The 22,566-nt window shown below is 33.6% G+C and overlaps 2 protein-coding genes across 2 annotated transcripts in view; both read right to left on the minus strand.

The window, feature by feature from the left end:
• Positions 1 to 13,848: 13,848 nt before the first annotated feature.
• LOC115883031 lies at positions 13,849 to 14,469 on the minus strand. The gene has a single exon (XM_030901307.1). It carries the CDS (start codon positions 14,467 to 14,469, stop codon positions 13,849 to 13,851), a length of 621 nt encoding a protein of 206 aa, XP_030757167.1.
• Positions 14,470 to 17,444: 2,975 nt separating this feature from the next.
• LOC115883049 overlaps positions 17,445 to 22,566 on the minus strand; it is a 49,524-nt gene continuing 44,402 nt past the window's right edge. Inside the window, exon 7 of the mRNA XM_030901324.1 lies at positions 17,445 to 17,544. Coding sequence (XP_030757184.1) covers positions 17,445 to 17,544 — 100 coding nt within the window. The remainder of the gene's footprint in view (positions 17,545 to 22,566) is intronic.

A 22,566-nucleotide genomic window follows, 5' to 3' on the forward strand; every position in this document is an offset into this window, starting at 1 on the left:
TGCCATTGAAGGTTTTAGATATTTTAAAAGATATTTGCGCATGTTACCAAAATACTGGTTTCAGAATACCTAGCCGAGTTTGAAGATAGAGTAGTCATCTCATCAGCCAGTACGTTCAATAGGGGTACCAAAATTGACGATTTATCTTTAAACAGCTTCATTTCAAAATCCCTGTTATTAAATGTACTTATCAACCATTTTCAAAAATAAATCGAAATACCAAATGCTCTTCGTGCATAATAGGTTGCAGTGTCCCAGTTTGAATAAGCAGCACCTTCCAAGGGTCGTTATGCTTCAGTATAGTATTTTCAAATGAAATTGTTTTGGCTTTCATTTACTTTTATACAAAAGTACTTCTTAATCAATCAAGCCGATCAAAAGATGCTTATTAATAGTCATAAACATAGCTCATCTTCATAGTACCCTTTCACTTTTGATTGCGCGAGCAATCTCTGTTCATTTCGTTCAATCGAACTGTACAAACCATTTTAAACATGAAGTTGAGCAAAATTTTGTTCGTGAGAAAGTCGAAAAGTTGGTTATCGAATGGTCAAAATCCAACAATAAAAGCTCCGTTAACATTTATTAACATCAATAACGTTCGAAGCCATCATTTTACCGCCCAAACATCACAAAATTCGGTAATTCGAGCAATGTCTCTTTTCTTCACGCATTCAAAGCGTACCAAAATGCTTATATATTATAACAAACCCACGATTTCACCACGACGGATATCGCGAATGATGATAATTTCGATTTCGTTATTGCGGTAGAAATCTGTTGAAATCGAATAGTCAAAATCAAGCTCCGCTGTTCGGTTGGTCATCATTACCAAACCGACGTTTATTAAAAACGGCGACGGTAACGCCTTCGCGATGTTCATCGCGCGAACCTGGTCTCTCGCCGGGTTTCCAAATATGCGCGTAGCTTATCGTAGCCGGTCATGGCGAAAGACGATCGAGTGCCTAAAGAATTAAAACAATCAAGAAAATGGTTTACGAATATTCCCGTAACAGTTACATTCTTTATTTTCATCGTCGGGGAACATTTTAGCCATATATTTAGGTGGTCTCGTTTTTACCGTATCTTCAATCGAAGTTAGATACACCATTTTTTTGACATCTCGCAGTCACTGACGGTTGGTTTATATGCGTTTGGTATCGTTACACAATGTTTGTCAAAAACATTGTTAAATAAAGTTGATCAATTTCAAAACAGATGTTTCATTGGTTGGCTATTATCAAAAGCTGGCAACCGCCAGCCTAGTCGCATTACGCCTGCCAGTCGGAGCGAGAATGACGGAAGCGTTGTTGCCGTCAGCGTGCCTTCCTCATCGCGTAACACGAAATCGCTTCAGACTCTTTTCGAAAAGATATCCGATAAAATTATACGGTAGTGCTCAGCCGAACATTCGAAAATGGAAGTTTAAGCGAGGATCGTTGTATGTCACTTTATAACGAAAACGTCAAACGCCAATTTAAAACCGCTAACGACGCCATAACCAATCCAGATATTGAAACTTTTTTTTTTATTTGGCATAGGGATCTTTTATTAACAATGTTTTTTCCATTCAAAATTGTAAACAAATATCTATTCATTTGTTTCTTTCAGAAGAAATTTCGTTAGCCAGTTTTGGCACGTGTAATTTTCATTGATAAAGATTTCACTTCGTTACCACGAAGAAAAATACACCATTAAGAAAGTTTCGAAAACCACACCAATTATTTCAGATTCGAGATAGTCGATTGAATTCGTGAAAGTTTAGTTCGATCAACCACCAAAGTTCACGAGCTAAATAAAAAATTTGCCTTTCTTTCTATACTTCGCACTAAAAATGTTCAGCCGGGAAAATACAACGACCGTTAACAACAAACAGTCAAAGTCAATTTATATCAATAAATCGGTGAAAGGAACGCATGCATTTAATCTTTCCCTACCGACAGAGGCTCCATTGGTTAACCGCGACAACAATTGCGTTCATTCTGCAGTAATTCGCTGTTTCACCGACCGTCACGTTAGAGTTTCGACAACAGAAATGGTCATCAATCTCCAAATAATCATCGCCAATCAACCCGATCGGGTCGGTGTCAGTTGATACCGTTGGGACAAAGACATCTCGACGTTCATATACCACGTTCTCAATGCAACAGCACAGTTTTCTTCGATTCATTACGTCGCCTGCTGGCCCATCGTTTCGTTCTGGCAATTAACGAACAAAATTTTCATACAATGAAGGCCCGACCTCAAGACTGGCCTGCCAGCAGATAGTAGGCAGATTATCGCAGCAGTACCGTCATTGTCTTCTACAATCCTCGCCGTTGCCGTATATTATCAAAAGTATTTAGATTATCCCGAATTATCACCGTCAAGTTTCATTTCGTACTTCTGCACCGCGCGCGCAACAACCACCGTTGTCCATCAACGAACAACAACCGATTGCGGGTCATCTTTAAAGAAATAAGGTATCACAAAAGCTTAACATAGCTTGCACAATATAGTAAAATGACCAACAGCGTTGCAGGTTAAAATGTATTTTCACAATTTCTTTACATACTGCCAACAGTCTGCCTAAATAGTTCTTAAAGCCATCGCCCTTTAAATATTTTTATTTACCTTTTTTTTTTTTTTTTTTTTTTATTATATACAGGATTATATGTCGCGTATAACTTCAAGATTGCCGAGATTGTTATTGCAAGTCATTACTCGAGCTTTCGAATTGGTCAAGTTTAAAATCTGAAGCAGTCCTACTGTGTTCGCGGGCCTCAATTTCGTTGGAAATAACCGACTTCATCAAAGTCGTCGCGACAATTCAGCTTTCATCATTCAAACTTGGTAAATCAGTTTACCGATCAAGAAGGTTCGAACACAGTCGATTCAGATTATGGCGACCATATGGCATGGTTAATTGGTATACGTTGTTCAGGCGCTGATAGATTATCCTCGCCGCGCAATCACGTTCTCAAAATTATTAATAAAAAAAAAAAAAAAAAAAAAAAAAAAAAAAAAAAAAAAAAAAAAAAAAACATTCTTAAATATTCAAAAATACTTTATGAATACGTAAATGGCTGGAACAATATCTATATTCATTTATCACCGATAATATGATATATAGCTGTGTGGTGACAATATAGTTTATCCCAACATAAAATGGAATATTCGCAATAAAGTTTTATATCAATTACTACCCCGACACAACGAAATGTATAAACATTTTCGACACGGGTCAAAAAGTACTATAAATTATTTATTAAATATTTCATTTTTTTTAAAAATGTTTAAACCTCAACTGTAATCGGTAATATTTTTATTTAGTGTGTTGTTTTATTTTCGAACACCCCGGCATACCCTTATGTAACATTTTCGTAGTTACCGGCATTTTAACCGGTCACCCCCAATCTCTGTTTCATTAACGGATTGGCATGCCATATTACGACATGTAAACAGATTGATCGACGAATTACCTCGATTTTCGTCAGTAACACTCGGTATAGTTTTCACTTATTTGACATCTACTTTCATAAATAAATAAAAAATAAATATATTTGATAGAAAATTTGTCGTGAACGACATATTGTTAAGGCTCCAGGTTTCACATTTTCGCCCGGGCTTCAATTTTGTTCCAGTGCCATGGCCGTGATAAAATAATTGTGGTTGTTAGTTCGAAAAATAGATCGTCTATTGTCGTGACTTTCGTCGTTGTGATTCAAATCGTATTTCATTCACCAAATGGAACGAGGGTAAGTCATTAGCATACCTTACGAATAAATTAAACCAATACCATATAAAGTGCCTATTGCAACAATGGCATTCTGGAAGAAGAGAAAATGTGTACCGATCGTACGAGATGTCTATTCGTGAACGTCAAGCTATCGAATAAAAGCAAAATATCGCGCTTGTTTCGAAAGAAAATAATTTCAGCACTATAAAAAAAAATTAAAAAAAAAAAAAAAAAAAAAAAAACCAAAAAAATGTTAAAATCACACATCTCTTTACGCTCAAAGTATAAAATAGTCACAATTTTGTTGGTCTCTTCGTGACAGTTGGCCGTACCTCTATTTCATAACAAGTCATTCAGGTATTATGTTTCGAGTCAGTAGCAATACCGCACTTCAAAATTCTAACTTTTCTAATAATTAATATAATAAAAAAAAAAAAAAAAAAAAAAAAAAAAATTAATACAGTAATTTCATAATAAAATAATAAAAAAAAAAAAAAAAAAAATAATAAATACTAAAAAATTATTTCGTCGGGGCGAATCGCAGCAAGTCAGCTCATATCGAATTCCACATTATCTTTCATATTCGTTCAAACAGAAATCATCCCGTACAAGTCATTTTATCCGGTACCATCTTCATGGACGAAACCACTATCGATCATAGACTGTATGGAGATCATCGCAACCATAAATTCATTATAATAAATGCCTTTTATCATCAATAAAGGCAGCAAACAAACAAACGAATACCTTTCATCAACAAATCCATTGTTTAAAAATGAACACGCAACGTTTTCAACAGCAACAAGATCGACCAACAAACCGGTCATAACACTATCCTCACAGGTCTTCAGGAATGGTGATTCTGGTCAACCATTATATATTTATAATAAACCAGTTTTGAAGCCTGTCATGGGCACCAACCACTGATATATCATCTATCGATGGATACTGAAACCAATTAAGAATGATAATTTTCCGACGAATATCAGTCACGACCATTTTCCGGTAGTAGTCATCATCTGTCCGGTTAAGACGGACATGGGTGTTTATAGAATCGCAAATGGTCAATACAGTTTACTGAACCATGTATACGATAAAACAAACATAGATCACCAGTAGTTCAATGCGTCCATCGGAGACAACGAAAAACATTACGTCAACAGATGCCTAACCATTTCACCGTTAGTGGCTGCGGAAAACTGGGGTTATCAATAATATGAAGGTTTATATTTCATTTTACAACAGCCTATCGATAAAATTACTAAAGAAATCATTCGGTGCTACTACTGATTAAACCCTTCAGCATCCAGATTCGAGTACTGCTCGCGATAATATAATAAAAATTCAAAACAATAACAAAACATGGGTCCGCACAACAGTACTGGCGGTTCAATTTAAATATTGATACGTAACCCGTCGGGGTCTGTCATTATCGGTTCTCAATACGCCATTTATAAAGCAATATTCATCAAATAGCGTCTCTTCGTACCGAACACTCTAATAGGCAGTATTAATTTTCGGTGAAAATCACAAGTTTTCTTTTGTAGCACGAAAGACAAATTCAGAAATCAGCATTATTAGTTCACCCAGGTCATCATCCGAGACAGCACGAGCGCTATTCAGAATTGTTCAAATGGTTAGTCAGTCAAAAGTAATATAATCTGTAATGGTCTAGAGTCATCCGTTTTCAAAAAGATCGTCACGTAGATCGGATCAGTTGCTACGTAATGTATCCAGCAGTCTCAATTTTCCATCTTTACTCACATCCCATCTTAACATTTGTCATAATTCGGTATCTTCGAAATCTGTTATTTGCCTTCCGAAGTTTCAAACAACATAAAAACGGACAGCGGCCTAGAAAGTTAACACGGATGGAATCATCACATCGCACAAGAAGATTTCGATCAGTTGGAGATTAATGGAGATTCTATACCAAAGCCATACAGTACAACAGCTTAGCCCAAAACGATTTTGAGAAGACCGTTTTCGACGTGACGTTCACCGGAACAGAAATTTCATTAACACTGATCATGGCTTCGTTGTTTAGTTAGCAGATAGGGATCGACGATGGATCGTCGCCTTTTGATGTTTCTAAAACATAGCTTGAAGTCACATCAGCCGTAGTAATTCAAATAAAGGAGCAACATCACAGAACCAGAACCGCTTTATTCGCGGGAAACCAACTCAAAAGGAACTTACAAATGAAGACTCTCCCTCTCAATCAAGTTCAAGATACCGAAGAAATTCATAGTCAAAGCCGACGATATTTCCGAATGATTATTCGCGGTACTATCGTTCGTGGAGTATGGCGTCCATAGCCAGTTAGCCTGATGCGCGCTTTATCGCAATTTATCCCACTTTGTTCCTCGTCAGCCGCATTTTCATTTCTATTCCCCATAACCATGATTTTACACGTTTTTAGCATCCCACGTAAGCTCGAGCCCTGTTGGTCCGTTACGAGGCAACCCTTTATTTATATATCTGCAGCAATTGACGTCTCGGGTTGAAATACAAACAGAGCATGGAACAAAGCAGGGCGTTGAGCGAGGGAATAATGCAATAATACCCTAAAATTATTTTAATCTTATGGTGAACTAAGATCCATAACAAAATTATATTTTCATGGGAACACCCGGCAGCCTTATCATTTCCTTTGATTTCAGCAGCATTTATTGGTTAAATACGTTTAAATGCTCACTTCGGAAATTTAAAGACAGCTTCAATTTCGGTACGCCAATAGTCAGATTATACACATCCTGGCACATTTACTTGCACGACCTCACGCCGAGTTTAAAGGTAGAGAACTTTACTGAAAAATGAAAGCCTGAGCCTAATATTTCCACGACGCCTGGCGACAGGCGTTTTGCTAAAACTGACATTTCAATGCGTAACACTTCGTATTTCAATGAAGCAGCATTCAAATGCCTTCACGACTAGGCTCATTCGTCAGACGAAAAAGAGCAAATTTTCGGTAAATCAGTTGGGCAACATGGCAAAGCTTCAGCGACATTAAAGCCATTTTCAAAATCCAGACCATTTATGCTTGTTTATACCGTTTACGCAAGTATTAATCATGAGGAACGAATAGAGAAGGGCGTCATTATGACTTTATTTTGCGGTGAAAGGGCTTCAACAAGATGTTCAGTTAGGAATCCGCCAAAGGGTTCCTTCTGAAAATCGTTTTTCGAAATATCTCGCACAAATTCCTTTAATATTTTATGATTTTTCATGCAGAAAAGCACTTTGGGTAAAACTCGAAAGGCGAAGAGCCGTACATTCCCAGAAGATCAAAGAAAAGATCAAGTTCGAGACCAAGCGAGTTCCTTGAAACAATCATCAGGCAGCAGCATCAATACCAGCCGCCACCAGACTCATTGTTCTGTAACCGATTACAGTTTGCGCAGAAAGAAAGGCACGAAATCTAGAATCCAATGGCGACTTTGCCCAACGAATAATACGCAAAATAATTACGAAAAAACAGAAAAGCGTAGCCGAATAACGAAATGATGATAAAAATATTAAAATCCGAAAAAACAAATACATTTTGTTGAAGCAGCGAAGTAACTGGCATATTTTCGATCAAAACCGAAAAACAGTGTTTGTCGAAATGGTTCTCATGCTTTTATTACAAAAATAACCACTATTATAGCTTTCTAACACGGGATCCGGTCTCAATATTCGCATCGTAACACATCACCCGGTTATCTTCGGAATTCTCGATCACCATGTCGATTGCTCCAGGCCTAATCGATTTCAGGCGGTCATTGTGTTCTGGATCACGATATTTGGATGTAGCGGATACCTTGATTGTAATGAACCGCAGCAGCCACATTACTCAACACCGATTGCCAAGAGGGTTTTCCTTACACTTCCGTATGTTCATACGGTACCAAAGTTCCATGAAGAAGCCAAACACGAAGGCAAAAATTCAAGAAAACAGCGTTTCACAGCCGCCGAAACAAGCCGACGAGAATAAGTCAGCCTGGTTTGCTTCAGTGCAACGAATTTGTGCCTAATGGACAAAAATAAGCAAGCCTTCGAAAGTCATACTATCAAATGCAAAACAATATCTGGTTTAAACATTTATCCGCCGCAAATCATTTACATTCTCTTTTTCAGCAGATACGTCTTTAAAAATCGTTGACGTTCTCTCAATATGACATTACATCCAGTTAACCACCTGAGCCATCAATTACTAACGGTGCAAATCCAAAGCATTTCGTTTCTTTACCTACTTCAGGCCTATTGTTAAACGACGCGATGTCATTGAGCCAACATACGCAAATACCCCGTGAATGAAATTGCGCACCTGCTCAGACAATATTACGTGCCGCCATTATCGCTCTCTTTGTCAAAGACTTTATTTCGGCAAAGAATTCCGACAGCGTATCATGTGATTTTACAGTTACAATATTAACATTGTAAATGTTTCATCAGTCGTACTCTACAAAACCCCGACAAAAGACACTTACAGCGCAATACCGGCTCATGTAAAATCGAAAGTCTCCGTCCCCACGTTAGCAGCCGTAAAACAGCCGCAAATTTTGCCAAGACGCATCAGCCGTTGCCGAATGCTGGCCACCATAATAAACAGTATTTACATTTCATCGAACGCAGGTTCGCCTTTAGGCGCCGATTTTCAAAATGAGTCAACCGTCATCGACAATAAATATACGAAATGTTAAAGCACCAGTTAATAAGCGACTACCCTGCATGAATAGTCGACTAAAAACGTCGATTGCTTCCACAGGTCGACCGTTCTCAACAATGTTTCATTTGCACTTCCACATTTTACCGGGAAGAATCAGGGAATAAACAAGTGAATTATCCTATTGAATGTTGTCACTCACCATTTATTTTTGACGAATATTTGCTTATTTAATTATAGGCAAAAACTGTGTTTCGACATTCGTTTCAAAATGGTCTGTGCTTGAGACAGGTGACAGAGCGTCAGGGTCGTTAGTCTATTAGCCACATTCAGCATTTTCATTATCATTGTCAGGCGATATCTCCTTTCTCAGAGACAGCTACCCCTTCAATCGGTATAGCTGTCTCTGAGAAGGGAGGAGTTATATTGTGCGTGTGTGTGTGTATAAGTGCTGAATAGACAACAACAGACTAGCATTTTTCCAAGTACAGATTCTATTTTTACACTCGGTCGCACGAGCTCTTCAAGCTAGTTAGTTTTAAAACAGATGTCAATTTTTAGTTTTTATATAATTAAATAAACTTAAATGTAATTCATTCAAAAATAAAAGTGTCATAAAGAAAAGAGGACTTTGACATTCAATAAGTTAATTCCACTCTGTTTATTTCCTTAATTCTTATTAAATGTAAATTTTAAAATGTTTTTTTTTTTTTATTTGAAACAGTTTTTGAAATATCGGTATACCATATCGGCAATCGACCGTTTTGGGTCGGTATTCATATGTCTAGGAGTGAATCGCTTATTAACTTAATTCGGCGCTATATTTCAGACGCTTGGGGAAAATACTTGGCTCTTCTTTCCTTTTTCGGTATATTTTATTGTATTGAGCGTGTTGACATTTTTACACATGAAAGTCGGCACCTAAAGGCAGACCTTGCCGTTCCGGTAGAATTAATACGTAACTGTTTAATTATAATTAACATAGCTTATTCAATAACAGCTGGTCGTCTTAACTTTTTTTTTTGGAAATTTGCGTATTTTTGCAACTGCTAAGCTTCAATGGGACTCAGAACTCGATTTTACATAAGGCCAGTATTGCACTATCAAATATCTTTGTCAAAGACATTTTATAAAAGGTATTTGATGAAACATTTTACAATGTTAATATTTAATATTTTGTAAAATCACACATATTACACTGTCAAATTCTTTGCCAAAATAAAGTCTTTGACAAAGAAATTTGATAGTGTAATACTGGCCTAAGATAAGCACATAATATTTAATCTAGGTAGGTGCACAGATTTTCATTCACAGGATCGTTTGCATGTTGGCAAAATCATAATGTGGGGCTATCGCGTGTTTGACTTTAATAAACATAACACAAGTAAAAATTAAAAACAAAAAAAAATAAGAAAGTTTGATGCTTTTTGGATTTACCTCATTAAGTAATTGATATCAGGTAGTAATTGTTAATTTTGAAGTTTAACTGGATATAATGTCATATTAAGAGAACGTCAACGGTTTTTTATAGAAGGAACTATCTGTTGAAAAAAATAAAGTGTTCTTAAATGGTTGTAGTTAAATATTTTAAATAGTGTGTTTTTTGCATCCGAGACGACCGGAAGAGATATATTTCCCGAAACGTTAACCAATTTTTTGTCCATTAGGCAAATTCGTTTTACTAGTAAACCAAGGCTGACAACTTGGTCTCGTCAACTGACAGCGGTATATTCAAAAACTATTTGTTTTGTAGATTTTTTTACACTGCAAGTGACGAAATAGCCATAGGACTTTTTTGAAAATTTTATGTATATTTTATACAAATTATAAGGAAAACCCTCTTATTTAATCAGTGTTAAAATATAATATAAAGCTGCTGCGTGGTTCGTTTTGTGTAAAGTCCGCTCATCAAAATATGTGTCAAAAAGGTTCGAACGCGGCTCTACAATATTAATGACCGCCTGAAATCCGATTACAAATCGACAATCGACGTAAAAAACGTCGAATTTTGAAGGCGCTAAGCCGGAAGAAGTCAGTTTAGTGAGCGGTGTGATTTACGATACAGTGTGGGGCCGGATAAATTTGTGTTAGAAAGCTATAATAGTGGTTATTTTTGTAATAAAAAGCTTATGGGGGTTTGCCATTTCGATAAAACACTGTTTACTTTTCGGTTTTTATAAATCCAGAAAAGCGGGAAATATTAAATAATACCAAGTTACTTATTTTATATCTAAAATATATTTGTTTTTTTTTGGATTTAATATATTTTTTATCCGAAAATATTTGTTATTTGTACTTTCTGTTTTTTTTCATGATAATTTTTGCATATTATTGTTTTTCGTTGAACAAAAGAATCTGTATTAAGTTCTAGATTTCGTGCCTTTCTTTCTATAAACTTATGTCAGTTACAGAACTAATGAGTCGTCTAGATAAATTTCTACAGTATTGTATTGATGCTGCTTATAATTAGTGATGAACAAGACTCGCTTGGTCTCGGACTTGGTCTTTCTTTTGGTCTTACTATAAGACTCTTGCAAGTCTTGCTATTTTTAATGGGTTTTTACTAAAGGTACTTTTCTGCATAGAAAATCATAAAATATTAAAAAATTTAATGCAAGTGAAATTTTTTCAAGAAAAAACAAGTAGTTTTTCAAAGGAACCCTTATCAGGAAGATTCCTATTTGGTTATCTTTGAGCATAAGCCCTTGAGGCCAAGAAGCAATTTTCCTCACAAAATAAAATCACTAGTAACATATCTATTCGTTCCGCCAGCAGATACTGCTTTATTTTTCATGATTAAATAATGAATACTTACTTATTAAACAATTGTAAATAAGCCCATAAACTAATCTGGATTTTGAAAATAGCTACTAACTGTCACTGGAAACTTGCCATGACGACACTAGCCCCCCTGGTTGCCATTTTATTGAAAAATTGCTCTTTTTCAAAATCTGACCTAGATAGGAATAGGAAACCCTAATATAGTTTGAAAGAGCATTTGAATCTGCTTCGAATTATTTAAAAAATACAGGGTGTTGCATTTGAAATAATGAAGTTTTTATATAAAATATATCCTTAAAATAGATCAGCCAAACCAAACCAAACCAAACCATTTTTCAGTAAAGTTTATTTCTCTACCTTTAAACTCAGCATAAGAATTAATTCTGAAAAGTAATGTACCGGGTGTTAATAATCTATTCTATTGTAGCATGCAAATTTAAATATCTTTAAAAATCTCAAAAACCAAACATTTTAAACATATTTAACCCAATAAATGCCTTTTTCTGACCCAAGAATCCAAAAATGAAATAAAATACCGGGTGTTCCATAAAAAAATATAACTTTGGTATGGATCTTAGTTCTGAAACACCCTGTACATTTCAAAATAATTTTAAATTGTGTACATTGTCTCCTCACATATATGTACCCATAAAATATTTTGTTTCTACATCCTTCTGTTTTTGTATAACTAACCGAGGCGAATGAGGTGCGCCACAAAGGTTACTATATTAAAGGTTGCCTCGTAACTTTTGGACCAATAGGAGCGAAGCTCCAACTACGTCAGAGGGATGCTAAAGAACGTATAAAATCATAGGATATGGGAATAAAAAATAAAATGCAACTGACAAAGAGAGATAAATGGATAATGCAATAAAGAAAACACACATCAAACAACTGAAAACTATGGACGCCATACACTACAAACAATAAAGTATACCACGAATATCGATTCGGAAATGCACTATCGGACTGTCGCGTCGGCAGTTTATATTATAAATTTCTTCGAGTATCTTAGACGGTTGGAGGGTTGCCATTCCTGATTACGGATGGAGTCTTCCAGGTTCTTAAGTTTCCTTTTAAGTTGGTTTCCACTTGGGAAGTAAAACGGTTCTGGTTCTGTGAGTGTTTGCTCCTTTTTTTAGCTAGATTGCGAGAAATGATCTTGACTAAATATGTTTTAACATAAAACGACAATCCATCGATCAACGTCGATCAGCCTATCTGTAACTAAATGTGCCTAAACCTGTCTTAAACCTCGCGACTGATCAGTGTGTTGTAGTCTATTTAATTTCCATTGAGGCATCACATCAAAGAACAGTCTTCCTCAAAATCGTTTTAGACTAAAACTGTTTTATTCTTTCGCTGTGCGCCCAGCTTTAGGTTATAGAATCTCCATTAATCTCCAACTGATCGAAATCTTCTTGTTTTAGATAGAGTGGCATTCAAGACTTAATGATGATGGCGTTCCATCCGTGTGCTTCCTAGGTATATCCGTTTTATATTTTGTTTAAACTTCAGAAGTAAAATATGCTTCGTTTCGGAGATACAGATATAGTAAATATTAGATAGGATGTAAATAAAAAATGGAAAAAATTGCAAGACTGCAAGATTATTGCATGCTTGTCTTGGTCTTGCGTCAGTCTTGCATTGTCGGTCTTGGTCTTGCACAAAAAGCAAGACCAATCTCGTTCATTACTAGTTATATTACTTTTTGGCTAATTAATGAGCAATTTGGATTAATTTCTAGATAGGCGCTCGTGCTGTCTCGAAGGATGTGGTAATTTTAGGTGAACTAATGAAATATCTGGATTAATTTCTAGATTTATGCTCGTGCTACCTACAAAAACATGTGATTTATACACAAAAAATTAATACTGCCTATTAGAGTGTTCAATTTTTAAAAAAGTATATTGTATTATTACGGTAAATATTTGCTTTATAAATAGCATATTAAAGGCCGAAATATTGTTTTCAGATTGTGAGGTTGCATACATCAATATTTAAATTAAGACCGCCAACCTTTAATTCAGCACGGACTATTTATGTTTTACATTTATTGGTGTCTGAATTTTAATTATAATTATCACAACAAAATTTTCGAATGTTCAACATTCAGACAAGTTAACGAGGGTTTATTAGTAGCTATACCGAATGATTTCTTGTAGTACATCGATAAAACATATTATAAGAATGTAGAAATGTCAATATATTATTATTAATGCTTAGTTTTCCACATACCTAACAGTAGAAATAAGTTTAAACATATCTGTTACAATGCACATAGCTCTAAAGATGTTTTTTTTCGATAATATTGATGGACACATTGTAGGCTACAGGCAACCATTTTTATTGATACTATTAGTGTGCTATTAGGGACTACAAAAACCAGTGCCGTAAATTCAAATAGCCCCTCAAATAGGACTTATGACCGAGAAAAATCAAACATTTTCCTTGATTTAAGTAAGAACAATATACGGACTGTCACAGGATTTTTAACAGGACACTGTCTCCTCAACGAACACCTCAGTAGATTGAAGCTAAGAAACAACGGCGACTGCAGATTCTAGAAGGGTAGATTCTAGGGGATTCTAGAAGAATATCTTAAATATTCTTTAAACATATAAAAAAAAAATACAAATTTATTTCGTGTGAGTACAATAGATATGAGCATAGTTGGTACAGTACGATAAAATCGCAATCTTTATATATCATCGGAACCTGCCACACAAACTTTGTTGTTATTTTTTAGAATGAACACTTTCCCATTTACGGTCCAAACATTTGTGACACCATATTTATTGATGGCTTCCTTAACAAGTTTAATCCTGTTCCCAGTTAAATCTTCACGTATGACAAAACCAGTTTTCTTTAAGAGTCTCTTATTTTGATAAACCTCAGATCTTACCAAGAAGGAGACGAACCTCACCAATACTGGACGATCCCCAGCCATTCCGGTTCCGGAAACGCCGACTCTGTGACACCTATCAAAATCCTCCTTTGTTACAGTAATATTCAGCTTATTTTTGAGCAACGAAGTGACAGTTTTTAGCAAAACTTCCTGGTTTTCGCCTGGAGACTCTTTGATGCCGTATATTCTGAGGTTGTTAAGTCTATCATATTGTTCATTTTTATCGACCTTATTTTCTATAGTTCTAATAGCTTCACTATTGTTATTTACTTGATTCATAAAGCTACCCAGTTTATCGTCCATCTTAGCCAGACGATCATCCAGCCTCTGGAAAATGTGGTCGGCTATCCTGGTAACCAACTCATCAGGAAAATTATCATTATTCTTAGTGGATTGACTTCTACCTCTAGCCATTTTATCCAATTTTATCGTCGTGGTAGGACTATATCGAGTAATTTAGTTAATTGAATAGGTACTTGTAACCCAAACTTAAAACTTAAAAGTTTTATGCACCAAAACTCACTGAGGGTACTGTATAATAATGGTTGACCAAAAATTCACCAACAATTCTGCCGATTTACCACCAAAGACACCGAAAACTTAGGGAGTAAACAAAACACGCGTGTTTAGAGGCCGGACATTTTGAATGTCTTTATCATTTTGAATCTTATTTTTATTTCTTTATTCTTTGACATTGAAAACATTTATAAATGTTTATTTTAAACAATAAGACTGACAATGTAATTTGTAAAATATTTTGTATTCTCTTTTGTTTGTTTGTTTACTTTACCTTTGAAAAATTGTAAACAATTTTGACAATAAAGGCATTTATTTATAATAGATTTATGAGGTCACGGTGATTAACATCTCCCATACAATCTACAATCAATAAAATGAATTTCGTCCACTGAAGAAGATAAAACGGAGATAAAATGATATACAGGATGAATTTCTGATTTAGACAAATATAAAATAATATAAATTCAATATAATTTTAATAACTTGCTGCAATTCACTTAAATTTCACTTTCCCCAGCAAATAATTTTTTTTAAATTATTTATCATCTATAAATATAGATATGAATATAACATACTTTTGACGTTTTGGTGGATATTATAACAATTAATTACATTTTGTAACTATCTATATTAGAATTTAAAATTAGATTATTAGAAAAGTTAAATTTTGGTCACAGACGTTGCTGCTGTCAAGTTTTATAATACCTGAATTTTAATTAACTTGTTATGAAATAAATTTTGAAAGCCAATATTTCACAGAAAGTTATGGAAATTGTATTTAATTTTTATACTTTTTAGGCATAAAGGAAGTGTACTAATTTTTATTGATTTTAACATTTTTTTTGGAGATTTTTATAGCTCATAATAATATGTTCACATATCTCATAAACTCTGCTATATTATACCGAGTCTTTTTCAAAATTGGTTTACCCATATAACTTTTTTATTTTTTCAAACAAAACACGATATTTTTTACTTTGTTCGATAGAAAATGACATTCTGAATAGACATCTCATACGTCAATTTTTTACATTTTCTCTTCTTCAATCTAGAGTGCCATTGTTTTTAATAAGAATTTTACTATATAGTATGTGGTTCCAAACTATTCGTAAAAAAGGTTTTTCCTAATATGCCAATAAGCCACCCTCGTTCCATTTGAATTAGTAAAAATACGATTTGGGTATCTTTTAACCGACCAGGAAAAGTCACGACAAATATTAGACGATCTATTTTTTCAAGGCTGCTTAATTACAAATTAGTATTTTTATCACAGCCATGGCACTTTAGATTAAAATTTAAAATATTTTTTTTGAGCGAAAATGTAAAACATTGACCTGTAATATGTCATTCTATTTAGAATATAATTTTCTATCAAATATATTTATTTTTATTTATTTATAAAAAATAAATAGATATCAAATAAAGTAAAAATATACCGAGTGTACTATTTGAAAATCGAAACTAATTGAATACGTCAATCAATCCTGATTTATGTCATATACTAACATACCAAATCCCGTTTTTTATCTGAAAAAGTAAACAAGTTATAGGGGTGAGCCAGTTTCTAAAAATACCCGGTATAAAAGCTACAAGTATTTTTTTATAAATTATACAGGGTATTTCGAAAATAAAACAACACTAAACTTAATTACACACCTTTATTGGCATAAATATACATTTATTTTTAATACAGTATAAGGAAATATTCACATTTAATAAATAATTTTATAAATACTTTTTTGATATTATTGTCAAAAATGTTTATACATTTCATTTATTGTCGGGGTAGTCCCAGTGATATAAAGCTATTACACACAGATATTATTTTATATTAAAGTAGGATAAACTATATTGTCACCACACAGCTATATATCATATAATATGTATTGTCGTGATATAAGAATATTGTTCCAGCCCATTTGGAATGTTTACATATTCATAAAAAGTATTTTTGAATATTTAGAATGGTTTCGATATATCTCTAAATATATTTATATATAGATTTTAGAAAAATTCTTCCATTTTTAATGTATTAATTTTTGAAACATTTAAAACATTCATGTGGTTCTTTTTGCACTTTAACTTGAGGATATCTATAGCTACACCTGGTCTTTACATATACCAATTAGCCATACTTTATATAGTCACTATAATCTAGATCAATATGTTTCAGACGATATTCTTGATCGAGTTTTAAACTAATTTATAAAGTTTAAATGATATGAAAGCAGATTGTTTAAGGGGATTGTTGTCTGGTTAGAAAGATATGTACCGATGGCTTTGATATAAAGTCAGTTAATTATTTCCAACAAAGAAATTAAATTACGGAGCACAATTAAGTTTGCTTCAAGATTTTAAGCTTAATTAATTTTTGCTTCAAGCTCAGATAATTGGCTTACCAATGTAATCTCAGTAATCTTGAAGTTATACACGACATATAATCCTGTATATAATAAAATAAATTGTATAATTGTAAATTAAATAAATATTTAAAAAAAAGAGCGATAGCTTTAGAATAACAGTAAGATGATTTAACAGTTATAATAAAAAAGTATGAAAAATACATTTTTATTTTCATAACACTGTTGGATATGATGGTCATTTTATATATTATTTTAAGCTATATTCGCTTTGTGATTTTTTTATATAACTCTTTAAAATATTACATTTTAAATCAGTTTAAGTGGCATTTGTTATGTAATTCATAACTTTTTAGATTGTCTTAAAATATTCGTTATTGTAGTTTTCTTTTCAGTGTCATTCATTCTTACTATTATTCTTACGCTGCCCTGCAATTTACAGAAAATAAAAAATGAACTTATTGAACGATCATTCGAGGATGTCTAAATACTTTTTTTAATAATATATTGTCAACGGCGGGTTGTAGAAGATAGCGTTTCGAGTCTAGTGGTATCGACGGGATTTTGGTATAGCTGTAGTCCTTGGTTTTTCCCATCTGTGGAATTCTCCCTATAAATTAAACAAATAAAATATGTTAAAATATATTATTATATACATATTGAATATAAATACTACCAGTATTGATACGAATACATAAAACTAATACTACACAATCAAATTTACATCTAATATTACACATTACAGAAATTTAGCTAATATTAATATTCTACAAACATACTAAAAAGAACATACGTTAGATAGACACAATTATACTTTACTTCATTCGATAAAATTCTTTAAAAATAGACTCTTATACAATATGATCGAAAATAAAACGGCGTCAGCGGTGGCTATGAAATGAAGATAACTGTCATTTTATATGTAAAATTATAGAGGGAATGTGTGACATGGATGTTCATTTTTAAGCTAACTAGACGCCGTTTTCTTTCGAGCAATTTTCGAGCATACGGTATATAATAGATTTATAAAATAGCATCTATAAATTACAACTTTGTTTTTTATTTTTATAATTTACTATTGCTGCCAATTCCAATGTCTATACCTACTATCTACTAAGAGCTGGCAAAGGTTAGTCTTGGGTCGAGATTTTCGTATGTAAGAAGAGTACAATGCGTTTATAATGTACTGAACAAAGAGAAAACAGTAAACACGTTGCCAAACGTATGAAATGAATCGAGAAACTGTGCACTGTGCACATTGCTAAGAGACGTGGAAGGGGATATAGCAGATTTGTCAGAAGTGTCTTGTCCTAGCAGTCAACTATTAAACTTGACCAATCAGGTTGGTTAGCGTGGTTATTTGGAGTGTGTTAATTCATTTCTGTTTGTCAAAAACTCTAACGTGATTGGTCGGGCTTAACAGTTGCCTGCTAGGGCTAGACACAAGTGATTTGTCGCAGTTAACCGGTCGACCCAATCAGTACCTCTGTCAGTACTTAAAGTTCTAGGGAAAGGTCTACATCATGCGTTCAGCTTCACGATTTAATTACGTCTCGTGATACTTTATTTGTTTATTTATTAACGAGTCGTTGTAATTTTCCCTACAGCTTGAACATTTTTAAGTGCAAGCTAGAAACACTTGCATTTTTGGTAAAAATAAGTGGAACTGAGTTGGTTTTGGTCGGGCTATTAGAACTCTGAATTCAAAAATCGATATCTCGAAATCTATTAGAAATAATTAATTGTAGTTTTTTCAAAAACTTTCTTAATATTTCTGTTGTATTTTCTTCGTAGACAGTAAGTGAAAATCTTTATCAATAAAAAAAATTACACGACTGCTGAAAATTGCTATGTAAAACTGCTGAAAATTTCTTCTAAAAGTAAATAGATGGGTTGTTTGCAATTTTTGAATGGAAAAAAACAACCTTATCGAATTTGTCTTATGTAAATATATTGTAAAAGATCCTATCTCCAAAATAAAAAAAAAAGTTTCAATATCTAAAGCGTTTCTTGAGTTATGGCGTGTTATGTGTTAAAAAGTTGAGTTTTTAAATTATTGCGATTACTGACGTTTTCTCGTTATAAAAAAATGACACCCTAACGATATCCTTATAACTCCATTTCAGATGTTCAGAAACATTTCTAATGATTTTATCTAGTTATCTTTTCGAAAAAAAGTCTATTAAAAATAAGCGGTTTGCGATCGTGATTTTATTTTACTTGATAGGGAAAGGCGTACTGGCAACGCCGCAACAGCACTCCGTCGCATTTCTCTCACTCCGACTTAATAAGATCTCTATGTGATTTACTTCCAAACATGTAAATACCGACCCAAGAGTAACAGTTGCCAGCACGGTATAGCTAATAACTGTCTACAGCTAAGTATCTATTGTTTTTGAAATTGATCAAACTTTTGCTAGCAAATGTTTTTGGTAAACATTTATTGTAACAGTAAACACATAATAAAATAACCATCAGTGATATACAGGGTGTCAAAAAATAGTGTATCTAACTTCGGTGGAAGATTCTACAGATAAAAAAAAAACAAAAAGTTCCTACAAATATATGGCCTAAAATGTTCCCGATGAAGTTACAACCTTTGAAAGGGTAAAAAATAAAATATAATATTTTTAAGAATATTCGTAAACTATTTTTCTTGAAATTTGGTACTCTTAGGGCACTCGATGCGATGCTCGCCAGGATGGTAGCCGCGATGCATCCTACGCGCACTGTTTTAAAACGGCGAATAGGTGCGCGTAGGCATACTGAAACATTTACCATCGCCGTTTTATTAAGCATCAGTTTAGGTAATAGTAGTTATTAATTAGTATAGGCTTGGTGCATTTCAATTGATTTCAACAAATTCCTACCGCAGCGAGTCAATGGCAAAAATCAAAAATTATTCCTATCTATTTCACGTCGCCGTCATGTTGATCGCATAGAATAATATTGAAATCGTGGTTTTTTTGTTATAATATATAAGTATTTTAGATTTTTGCTAGCGCAGTTATTGAGAGATAAAACACTCAGGTACCAGGTTTGTATGATGTAACGCTATTTCGGGTAGTAAAAAATAAATGAAAAAGAATTCGAACTAGGCGTCGGCGTCGTGCTGTGTTGTGACAATGTCAAATGTTAATAAAATTGCCGAAAAAATGTTAACGCATAAAGGAGAGCGCAATTAGGGCGTTGTTGGGTGCAATTACATTCAATAACTCAACTTTCCCGGATATTCAACTCTCCTGAAACAAAATTTTATAGCTTCATAGTTTCTCACACCGATTTGATCAAAAGCAAAAATGGTTTCAAGCAGTTCGACGAAACAAGTGAGTAAACAAAGTGCTCGTTACATAATCAAAAAATTAAAAAGACATACTATGAGAGGATAAAATATAATTTGCAATATTAATGGTATACTTTTTTTAATCAACTAGTGATTAAAGTACTTGCTATAAATAAATAGTCCATAAAGTAATTTCTATTTTGAAAATAGCTACTGTCACTAGAAACCTGCCATGACGACATCAGCCCTCTTTGTTGCCATTTTATTAAAAAATTGCTCTTTATTCAAAATCTGAGCTAGATAGGTATAGGACACCCTAATATATGTAGTTTGAAGGAGCATTTGAATCTGTTTCGATTTATTTAAAAAAATAGGTTGTATTTAAAATAACAAAGTTTTTATGTAAAATAAATATTTAAAATAAATCATCAATTTTTGGTACCCCTGTATAAATTTAAGGCAGCAATACAATTTTTCAGTAAAGTTTATTTCTCTATCTTTAAACTCAGCACAAGAATTAATTCTAAAAAGTAATGTACAGGGTGTTGATAATCTATTCCATTGTAGCATGCATATTTAAATATCTTTAAATATCTCAAAAACCAAAGCTTGTAAGCATATTAATATATATAATAACCCTTATAATTCATGCCTTATTTTGTGTCCAGGGATCCAAATAAGAAATAAAATATCGGGTGTTCCATAAGAAAAAATATAATTATGGTGTAAATCTTAGTTCTGACATACCCTGTACATTTCAAAATAATTTTAAATTATGCACATGGTCTTCCCACATATGCCCATAAAATATTTTCTTTCTACATATTTCCGTTTTCGTATAATCAACCGACGCGAATGAGTTGCGCCACCCCGTATATAGGTGTTCCATTTAAAAAAATATTCGCGATCCACTAACACTTTTTTGAGCCACCCTTTAGAAGTTCAAATATTTTCCTCAAATACATCCTAATACATACTTTATGTCTGGACTACAAAATTCATAAGTTTTTTATTATTAGAACTACAGATGCCCGACGCTCTATTGCCGGACCCTGTAGAATCAAGGTTATTACATTGTTGATGATAAATTAAATATTAGTATTGTGAACATTTTATTCTACCCGACTCTAGTTCGACATATGCTCAACAAATTGTGATCCTGAACCGACCAATCAAATGTAAAGTCTCAGGCATCCGCGTCCGCTTCTCGCAAAAAACAAAAATTTTGTTTTTTGGGAAGCATCGCGCTGAACATCTAGGTGCGTGGCGAGGTGCGAGGCTCCAGTATGTTTTGACGCATAAATTTATATATGTTTGATTCAGCATCGCCGGATGGCGGGGTGAATGGCGCGCATCGCATCAAGATGAAATGCCCCGCACTATGTTTGTACGATAGTCGCGATGGCATCCTACGCGCACTTACTCGCCGGTTTAAAACAGTGCGCGTAGGATGCATCGCGGCCAGCATCTTGGCGAGCATCGCATCGAGATGCCTCACTATGTTATATGCGCCCTTACACACATTTTAATGTCAAAGCGAATATTGATAGTGTGAAATCTTGTAACAGATTCCATTAGGATATAGAGTACTACTGGTGGTACTTCTTTTATCTCTATAGATACACTAATTTTAATACAAAGCATAAAAAATTAAATGATAAAATGTAAAGAAATTGTAAATAAATTTATCTCTGATTTTATTAATACTAAAATCGATGCTTCCTAACCTTCAAACGCTAATACCTTCAAAACCGTTGACCGCTAAAAGAAGATCACTTTTTACGTAAAAAACTAGCTTTTTATGTCATTTGTTGAAATTACCTGTATCTATAAGGATAAAAGGAGTACCACCAGTAGTACTGTCTTACCCTTTAGAGCTCTCACGGAATTTTACACTATCGCCATTCACTTTAGAATTAAAATATTGTAAGAGTACTAAATTTCAAGAAAAACAATATTCTTAAAATAAACAAAATATATTAATTTTATTTACCTTTCGAGGGCTGTAAGTTCCTCGCGAAGCATTTTAGGGCATATGTTCATAGGAACTTTTTGTTTTATTTTTATCTGTAAAGTTACTTACCGAAGTTAGATACACTATTTATTTGACACCCTGTATATTATTAATTGAATTTACTATAAAATGTTTTAAAGAAACTAGGGTGTTTAAAGTTAATGTATAATTATGTATTGTTAGTGGTGGAGCTAACCATATATTACAAATGAAATAATAAATATTCATGAACGATACAATACTGTTAAATTAGAATGCCAGCAAGACCGGTTTTTATATATCCACAATAGAATTTTGATTGTATTATGATGAGAATCAAAACAAAACATTTTAAC

This window comes from Sitophilus oryzae, unplaced genomic scaffold, assembly GCF_002938485.1.
Source record: "Sitophilus oryzae breed Bouriz unplaced genomic scaffold, Soryzae_2.0 scaffold_1802_pilon_pilon, whole genome shotgun sequence".
NCBI lineage: Eukaryota > Metazoa > Arthropoda > Insecta > Coleoptera > Curculionidae > Sitophilus > Sitophilus oryzae.